A 9,638-nucleotide genomic window follows, 5' to 3' on the forward strand; every position below is an offset into this window, starting at 1 on the left:
GCTCTCGCTGCGTCACCCACACCTGGAGGTGGCTCCCAGCCGCCACGGCACACCCACCCCTGTGCTCCTGCACCTCCTGCCTGCCCCTGCACTCCTGTCCAATCCTCCCGGCCCCGCCTGCCTGCTCCTGGCCTTCCCAACCTTCCTGCTCCTGCCACCCTGCTCCTGTCCTTTTTCCCAACCCTCCTGCCCCTGCCTTTGCCCTGCCTGCCCCCTTCCTCCTGCCCCAGCCCTCCTGCCACAACCGTCCCTCCATCTGTACCCCTCCATCCTTGTCCCTCTGTGCCTGTCCCTGCCTCCATCCTTTTCATCTCCATCCCTCCAACACTGTCCCTCCATCCCCATCCCTCCCACTCCCTGCCCATCTCATGTCCCACCTTCACCCCCTTCCCAGCCCACCCAGACCCCCACAACAACCCCCAAACCCTGATACAGGAAGGCAGCGCAGGGGCAAGCAAGGGACCCCCTCCATGACAAAAGCAATGGCCCCTGGGGACGTGGGGCTGAGTGAATGTCTGTGCTGCTGCGGGGAACAAACACATGGTGTCACCCAACCACAGCTACACCAGAGACCCTTCCCATGGCCCCCACAACTCACCTGCGTTGTGCTTTGTGCTGGGTTATCCCTCGATGGATTAGAGCCACCTCCACCACTGTCACAGCCACCTCTCCTTTTCCCTGTCACCCAGAGCCAGCTGGTCCTAGTCCCAGGGTCCAACGTCCCCACTCTGCCCCAGCCCCGCTGCACTGCCTCTGGGGAGGAGCCCCCTGCCAGCTGTGGCAGACGGACCCATGGTGCTGCCAGGACCGGGGGAGCGTGGAGAAGGGCAATGCATTAAGACCACGCACACACTTTATTCCCAGCCACCTTTATTGGATCAGCCAGATAAGTGGGTTAAGGGAATTGGTTTATCCCATTAAGTTGCACTGCAAAGGCTGCCTGTGTCCAGTCTCACTGCCTGGGGCCATGGGGTGCTCTGTGGGACGGGAAGGGGGACCAGGCTGGGGGGGACAGAAAGAGGCACTGGCTCCCCCCATATCACAACAGCCTCCCCCAAACTGTCATCACGCCAAGTGGCTGCTGGTACCTCCAGAGATCCCAGATGGGGATCCATATAACCCGGTCCTGCCCTCCCACCAGATGCAAATATCTGGCCCTGCTGGCACTCACACAGGGCAAACACAGTCCCCAATAGCACCGAGGATGGAGGGACAGGGAACGAACACCCCCAGACACAGGCCCTGGCAGTGGGACACAGGCTGTGCCTGTTGGGAAAGGGATCTTCTGAGTTGCCCATTACCCACCACTGAGTGCTGGGAAAGCTGGAGGTGACTGGACCTCTTCACCAGGACCTGCCTGTTCCCCTCCCAACCTCGGTTCCCCCGGCAGCCCCAAGCACAGCCCCAGTTCCCCCCTCCCAGGGCAAATCCAGTGCGCCTTACTTCTCGTGGTTTTTTTTCTCTGGTTAAATCTGGTTAACCCACGTGCCCTGGAGGGGAGGATGCCATATGCACATTCCACAGCCCGGCAGCCCCTCACTGTGGCCTCTGGCTGGGACTCTCCAAAATCCCAGGGGGGTCTCAGGGACTGTCTCTGCTCTTGATGGGGGCTATAGGCTCATGCAGGGGCGGGGATTCACTCCAGTTCATAGCTGAGGAGGGTCTAAGCGATGTATTGGGGGCATTGGAGGCAGACACCCAAGCAGCTCCCCCGTGTCCCCCAACCCTACCTGTGGGTGCCGGGTGGTGCTGCCTGTGCCAGGCCCAGCGGTGACAATGTCTGAGCAGGGACACGGCCACCGCGTTGGCACGGCAACAGAGCGATGACAAAGCGAGGGGGAGCTGCACCCCCGGCATCGCTGCAGAGGGAGGGTGTCACCGCAGGCAGGAGCGGAGGCAGGGGGGCTCCAAAAGTGAGAGGGAGATCACCGTGAAGTGGGATCTGTGTACTCAGTCCCCAAGCAGATGAGTCACTAACAGTGTGTGTGACACACCTCCACCCCTGGCTGTTCCAGGCACCCACCTGAGCCCCTGCACCCTGTGACACCCCAGCCCCAAAAAGGCCAGGATGCGCCAGGCCCTGCCGAGTCAGCCCAGGGACTATTCCCTGCACAACCCCAGCGACTGTCCCCTGCACAGGGGCTTTGTCACTATTTGTCTTTGGGCCTTGCATGGCTCTGGCTCATCCCTGCATCCACCAGCAGCACCGGAGTGACATCCTGGGAGCCAGCATCCCTCAGCTGGGCTGGTGGATTGGGGAATGGCAGAGGGGTGACATGACCCCCCACTCTCCATCTCCCCCACCGCAAGCCCTTCAGCACTGCCGAGCGCATCCTGCAGTCCCCATGGGAAATCCCTGAGGGAGAAGAAGCCTGGAGAAAGGATATGAGGGGAAATAAGGCGAAGTGGGGGAAGAGGAAGGGTGTCCCCATCTCTGCTCTTCCTGGCCAAGTGCGGGCAGGGTCCCCGGGGGTGCAGCGCTGCGCCCCGGGGCGAGCAGCATCCTCGGACCATCCGCCCCCCACCCCCCCGCCGTGTCCGTGTGTCCGTGTCGCTGTGCCTGCGTGCGTCGGTCCCTGTATCGGTCCCTGTGTGTGACACCACTAGATGTCACCGGGAGCCCGCGGCGCGCAGCGCCCTGGGGAGGGAGGGACCGCCCAGAGGCTCGAGAGCATCCTCGGCCCTGGATCACCCGTAGGAGACAGAGAGACCGGGCACAGACCCGGTGGGAACGGCAGCATCCTTAGGGCTGGACCCTCAGAGGGACCCGGGGCACCCCCAGAGCCAGAGCACCCATGGGAGCCAGCGGACCCTTACCCATGGCGGGGTTTGCAGCACCCTCTGCCCTGGACTACCCATGGCAGCTTGGAGAATCCCGGGACCTGGAGTGGCTGGTGGGATCTGGTGTTCCCCTGCTGCAGAAGATCAGGTGTAACAGCCTCTATTGGGGTGCAGGGCTGCTCCCCCAGCTCTTCCCTTGGGCGCTCGGGGCTGCTCTCACTCACGGAGAAACCCTGAGTAAAGGCACCTGAAGTCCCAGCTGAGACTCCCACCGACATCCCCATTCCCTTCTCCCCCACACCAGGGACTTGTGCCGTGGGGCACAAACCCCAGGAGCTGGGGACCCACCACCACCACCAAGGATCGTGATTCAGCAGAGCTGAAACCCCGATGCAGCCCCAGAGCCTAGCAGAGACTTGACACAGCAACAGCAAAGTCCGGGCCCTGCTGCAGCCTGGGGCAGAGTCCCAGAGCCACCACCCCAAGCAGAGGGAAGTGAGGTACGAGATACGGGGTATGGCGCTGCTGGGGGATCCACTGTCACCACCTGGCCTACGCTAGGGATTTATCACTGGTTGGAAAATTGCTTACCAGAGCAATCTGCTAAAGCCATAAAAGCCACCATAAACTGCAAACCTTGAGCCATTGGGCTGTGCCATGGCTGAGATGGGCTGACCAGGGTGCTGGGCAGAGCAGAGGGAGGATTCCCCCCACCACAGCCCAGCTGAGACCCTTGGAAAATCTTCAAAGGGGATGAGATTTGGGGATTCATCCTTTAGGATACTTGGCAAGACATAAAGTTTCGCCCTGATGAGAGCAGCACTGTGTAACCCAATACCAAACAGCTTTAGAAATGTTTATAAACATGTGTCCAGCTGAACTATCTCAGCTTCCAGCAGACAAGGAAAGAGAGCAGCCCTTAAGCCTTCAGGATTAAATGGACATGGATCTTGTCCCATCCACGCAGCAGGGACAATGGCAGTGTTTGCTGAGGGGCCATGGTGGGAGCCGATCCAGGGACAAACGAGCCGCTCCACTGCCGAGTTCCTCTTACCAGGGATCAGCAGCCATTTGTAACGAGCTCTTTAATTAAAGGCATTGCCAGGGGCATAATGGCTTTATTAAATCTGCCTGAGCTTTCCCTGAGCTGGGGGTAATGAAATCCCCCCGGCACTGCTGGGATGAGGATGTGCCAGTCAGGGAGCAGAACCAGTGCTGGCTGTCCTGGCAGGGACCTGCAGGTTGAGGGGATGCTTGGGCTGCTCAGGGCTGCCTAAGGCCTCCCAGGGATGTTCAGGGCTTCTCAGGGATGCTGAGGAATGTTCAGGGATGTTCAACGATGCTCAGGGATGGTCAGGAATGCTTGGGGCTGCCTGAGGATGATCAGGGATGCTCAGGGATGCTTGGGGGGATGTTCAGGGATGCCTAGGTGTGCTCAGAACCACCACAGCTTCCTTCATCTCAGTGAGTTGAAGTGGCTCTGGAGATGCTGCTCCAGATCCCCAGCTATTGGCCGAGCCTGGCACCCATTCCAGGTTTGTCCTGGGCTGTCAAGAATCCAAGGATCAATCAGAGCATCATCAACTGATAATTCATGGTAAAACCAGCAGCTCTTGTCCTTGCCCAACTGCTCCTCCCACCCTGGCATGGGCAGCTTCCCTCTCTCCACCACAGATTATTAAATTACCATTTTGCTGATTTAACTTCTTTTGGTTGGTTTCTTTCTTCTCCTTCCTAAACCAAAATTTTATTGCTAAGAAATGTTAATTTGCAAGATGCCTCCCCCAAGCATTGCAATTCAAGAGCCCAGCTGCCTAGGAGGAGCTCAGGTACCACCTGAAACAACCTCAGCTGCTGCTGTTCCATGTGAAACCCCAAACCTGGGGCTAAATTAATGGTTTTTCACTAAATATAAGAGAAAAAATAACAGTCATGTTGGAAAGCTCAGTGGCTGCCAAGAGGGTGTCTGAGAGGTGGCTTGGGATTAAGCACTGGGTCATATCCAGAGGGTTGATCTCCAATTCCCTGGGGTGCTGTGAAGGCTAAAAACCAGGTAATTCCCAGCTGGGACAAAGCACAGGCTGCAAATCAGCTGGGAAAGACTCTGGTTCTCCTCCTGGCAGCAATTAAGCCACCCTGTCCTCCTCCTCGCCAGGAACACAACTTTGCTGCATGGGGCAGGCGATACAATCAGCCCAGCGCAGCCCCTGCAAACGCTTCATCTCCTTCAGAAGAGGTTGAAGGCGCATTTATGGCGATTTTTTAATAGCAGCTTGGATAAACAGCGGCGATAACCCGCGCTGGGCTCCCAGAGGATGATTAATGCTCCTGGAACAGTCACGCTCGCTCGCCTCAGGGCTGGGATTGTTTTCATTTATTGGGGGGAGGGGGGAAGGGAAGGGAATAATGGACTTTGCCATGTTTTATTGGGTTGATGGGTGCAGAGGGAACACGTTGGCCTCTTTGCTCACCCTGTATCATGCCCAGCTCTGGCTGAGTGGCAAAGATGGGGGATGGAGTGATGAAGGATAAGGGATGAAGGATGAAGGACAAAGAATGAAGGATGAGAGATGAAGGATGAGAAATTAAGGTGGAGGGAGGAGGGATGAAGGAGGACAGGAAGAAGGATGAAGGACGAAGAACTAGCAGTGATTTCTGGCCAGGTTTTTTACTTCTTGCCCTGTGAAGTTCCTGACTGTGCCCAGCACTGTGCACATATCCTGCACTGTGGCTGGGGGCTCCCCAAAGGCTGGACTACTGGTATCTTACATTTATTTAGGACCCTCCCAAAACATGGGAAACATTTAGGAGCCCTGAGTCTTCAGCATGCTGCATATTCAGGGCCTTGCAGTATCACAGCACATCCTTGGAGCTCTCTGTGCAATGGGCACATCCCTGGGCTGCTGGAACTGGTCCCAGTCTGGGACTGAGGCTGAGGAGATCTGATGGTGAAAACCACATGTTCATCCCCTTCCCACTCACCTCCAGCCCCACTGAGCTGCCCAGCTGGGGAAAACACATGGTCCCTCCAGGCTGCCCCGTGCAGCCAGCCCAGAACACGTGTGTCCCCACACCTGCACCAGGTCCAGTCTGCCCAGGACAGGAAACCCTTATCCTAGGGCAGGAATGTGCTGGAAAGAGTTTTTATGGGGTGGGGTGGAAATTGTGATGATAAGGAGCTTTCTGCTGCATTCCACTGAGCATGCACTTTGAGTGATAAAGCAACACTTGCTGCCATGGGGCCGGGGTGAGATCCTCCACAGCCCATTGCCCCCCATCCCCATTCAGAGGGGACACACCAGGCTTTCAACACACCTTAAATACAGGGAAAAGCTGGAAACAGCCTCACAGTGTTGCCAAAACTGCTCAGCAGAGATCTTTTGCAGTCAGACAGCAGGAGCAAGGACTTCTGGGTCCCTCTTGCCATTACAGTCCCCAAATCCAGGTGACACTGAGGGGCTCCACCAGCCTCAACACTCACTGGGACCACTGAAAATTATTTTAGCAATCAGAAGTCTGAAATAAATGGCAAAAAGCCTGATTGCTTGGGGTGTTTCTTTTATTTTTTTGGTAGGATCAGTAAAAAAGCTGTTTGTTTAGATGAAAAATTTGGACTGGAGGGGTGTTTTTTCCCCCTCTCCCTCATGGCAACATCACCACAGCTGGGAAAGCAGCTTAGCGAATTATACACTATGATAATTGATTGAGTTCATCAGTAAATAAAGCAGCAGCCTTTAAACTCAGGGTCTGGAGAGGGAGGAAAAAATTCTCAATGAAGTGGTTTGTACCAACAGGTGCAGGAGTCATCATGCCCATGAAACCACAGTCACCAGGAAAAGTGATACACAGGGCTGCAGTCTGGACTAAAAAAAGCTCTTTTTGGGTTTAAATAAGGAAGGAAAATTTTCTCTGCAAAAGGGAGTCCTTTCTCTCACCTCCAGAAGCTCCTTGGTTCTTCAGAGAGATGGATCAGACTGAAGTTATGAAGCAACCTTGAATCCTTTGAGAAATGGTGGGATGGAGAAGCCAAAAATGTGGTTTATAATGAAAGAAGGGGGAAATGAGCTTGAGCATCCCCAGCCAGAGGCCTTAGAGCTGGGATAAACCCACATAAATCACCAAATCTTCCCAGCCAGCACCAGGACCATCCCCAAATTCTTGCTCCTTTGCTCCACCACACCTGCTCATCATCTCCCATCACACCACCATCATGGACACCTTTCAGGTCCCCTAGGAAACATTTACTGTCAAAATTCCTTATTTCCTTCTTTTGGGGATTCTGGGCTGCACCAGTGAGTGTCTCTTCCAACGCTGCTGACTGTGGGCAAGGAGATTTTGCAGGTCTGGCAAGCCAAGGAACTGACCCAAAATGCTGAGAGCAAATCCTGCTCCTTCATGTGTGAGGCAGCGCTGCGGTGTCACCGGTGACGCGCCGTGGTGACAGTCCGGCCATCGCACGCGTGTCCTCTCGCACGCACCCCGGGGAGGGGAGAACAACGTCTCTACGGAGTGATGATGGCGATGCAAACTGATGGGAAGCATCCTCTGGCCCCGGGCAGCTGCCGGGGACACCATGTCTCACCCAGCATCCCCCAACCCACGTCCCCACAAGCAGTTCTGCATCCGTCTCCGTGGCAACACATTTTCCACATGCTTCAGTATCTCCTGCCCCTCTGGTCTGTGGTGCTGGCAGCAATGGGTACCCTGCAGGCTGGGTGATGTCCATCACCCACCCCACCACCCTCGAGAGGGGCGGGGAGAGCAGGGACTGGTCTCACTGCTCCACAGAATGCCCACAGGTGGCTCTGAACCCATCCTTGGTGGATGCTGGAGCACAGAATGGATTTGGGGCAGCACCGAGGTAGCAACAAGCATCTGACAGCTTGAAGGCATCACACCTGCCTTCCTGGACTAACAGCCACATCACCTGCCAGTGCTCTCCTTCATGTGAGATATTTTCCTGCCTGATGCAGCGGGAGTTTTATAGGATAGGATGATACAGAGCTGTGGGCATCCTTGGAGATGCAGCCTGCAAGAGGAACTTCTTCTCCCACACGAAGTCCAGCAGCAGCAGCCGCCCCTCTTGCACCAACCTTGGAAGACAGTCTTGGGTAAAATGATGGAGTGCTGCCCTTCTCCTGCAGGATCATCCACTGGACACATCAGCCTTGGAAAAGGCCTCATATGCTGGCAATTTCTGGACCAGTGACATTGCACAGACTGTTTCAACCTCACTGCTCTCCTGAAACTCCCAGTGGTGCCAGAGGCTGCACCACGACCTGGAGCCGGGAAAACCCCTCCCTGGTGCAGCTGGGAACGGAGACTGGAGGAGGCCAGGAAATCTCCATTCACTGGAGCTTGGTCTCCAGCCAAATTGGAGCCAAACCAACCATTTTTTTCCAACTTCCCAGTAAACTGGACTTTCCAGAGAACTGGGGCTGGTGGGGAAAGGGGTCAGCAAGGGGGGGCAGGAGGCATATGCTGACTTTGTCTCCAGCTCCATGATGTCCAGGTTCGCAGGTTTTGCTGGTGCACCACCCCCATGGGCACTCTCCCGTGGGCTTGGGGTCAGGGGGATGAAGAATTTTCATGTGCCCACATCAGCCTGTGCAGGTGGAAGGTGCTAGAACAGGGCGTGTGGTTGGGATTTTTGGAGTGAGGTTTAGTAGACATCAGAGAGTTACAGTCTTCTATGTCCATATTTTTTGGAAAGGGCTCTGCCCACCCCACAGGGTCCCCAGTGCTGACAGGAGGACTTGTCCCTTTTTGAGTGGCCACACTGTCCCCATAGAGTCACCCCAGTGACTCACTCCAAGGGGCCATGATGGTGTCCAGCTGTTCTGCAGCTCCCAGCAGGGACAAAAGGTCAAGGGGTTTCCCTCTGTTGCCCCCAAAAGAAGCTTTCTCTATGGCATGTGTTCACTGTGTTCCTATGGGCTGGTTGGCCCAACAAGGAGTGATGGGCTCAGTCAGCCCAGGGCCTAAGTTCAGCCCAGGCACCATTCCCAGGGCTGAGGTCAGGCCCTGAGGAAAAGGGGTTTCGTTGATTAAATACAAAACAAAACAATACAAAGGAACTATAGAGCCCACCAACATGGGTCTGGTTTTCATTTTGAAGGAACTTTTTGTTACTCATTTGTCATCAGCGTCATTCCTCCAAGTCCAAAACACTTGGTGTGATGTGATGTGATTTCCTTCACAGCCAGGAGAAATACTCTGTTCCTTCGGAAAATGACTTTATGCCGGGAAGGGGGTCACTTTGGCAGGAAGCAGCATGAGATGGACCTTGGCTGTGTCCCACAGGAGCAGTTTCCCTCCTGTGCTTGCCCTTGTGGCCCACTGCAGGTGGCCGGGGTGTTGCTGAGGGGAGTCTGTCAGGCGTGGGGAGATGTCCTGCCAAGGACAAGTTGAGCTGGATCCCCTGCGCCAAGTCAGGAGGGGACAGGGACCCTGCAGGGATGGAGCTGAGTCTCACCCACCCCATCCACCCCAGCCTTTCTCTTTTCTCTTTTTTCTGCCTCTCCCTTGATTCTCCTCCATCTCCTTCCCTCCCTCCTGTCCCAGCCCCTTCCCCTTCCCCTTCCCTCCCGACAACGCCAGGAGCCAAAAGGACTTTGCCCCCCAAGGCAGTGCTCGCTCCTTCCCGCTCCTTCCCGCAAGCCTTGGAGCCGCCGAAGGGAGAGCAGAATGCTCCGGTCTTATCTGCGAGGGGAGGCAGGCTCGGTGGGCAGGGTTTGCGCGAAAGCTGCTGGCTTAGAAGCAGCCGGCAGCGGAGGCAAAGCTGTCTCGGAAGGCACCGAACGGGGCCCCCTCCGTGCAGCGCTCCCGCCGCGATGCCCGCGGCGCTGGGGCCGCCG

At 56.2% G+C, this 9,638-nt stretch overlaps 1 protein-coding gene across 4 annotated transcripts in view; it reads right to left on the minus strand.

The window, feature by feature from the left end:
* LOC103619909 (cytochrome b561) overlaps positions 1–1,832 on the minus strand; it is a 4,386-nt gene extending 2,554 nt beyond the window's left edge. Inside the window, exons 1-2 of one of the 4 annotated variants that reach the window (XM_017740548.1) lie at positions 1,731–1,828; positions 581–798 (exon numbers count right to left, since the gene is read on the minus strand). In XM_017740548.1, the coding sequence (XP_017596037.1) occupies positions 581–582 (2 nt within the window). In that variant the 5' untranslated portion in view covers positions 583–798; positions 1,731–1,828. Of the gene's footprint in view, positions 1–580; positions 901–1,730 lie in introns of those variants that run through there. The other 3 variants (XM_017740545.1, XM_017740547.1, XM_017740546.1) reach the window with 3 other exon arrangements.
* Positions 1,833–9,638: the final 7,806 nt, after the last annotated feature.

The sequence above is a fragment of the Corvus brachyrhynchos genome, unplaced genomic scaffold (genome assembly GCF_000691975.1).
Source record: "Corvus brachyrhynchos isolate BGI_N302 unplaced genomic scaffold, ASM69197v1 scaffold47, whole genome shotgun sequence".
Lineage (NCBI taxonomy): Eukaryota > Metazoa > Chordata > Aves > Passeriformes > Corvidae > Corvus > Corvus brachyrhynchos.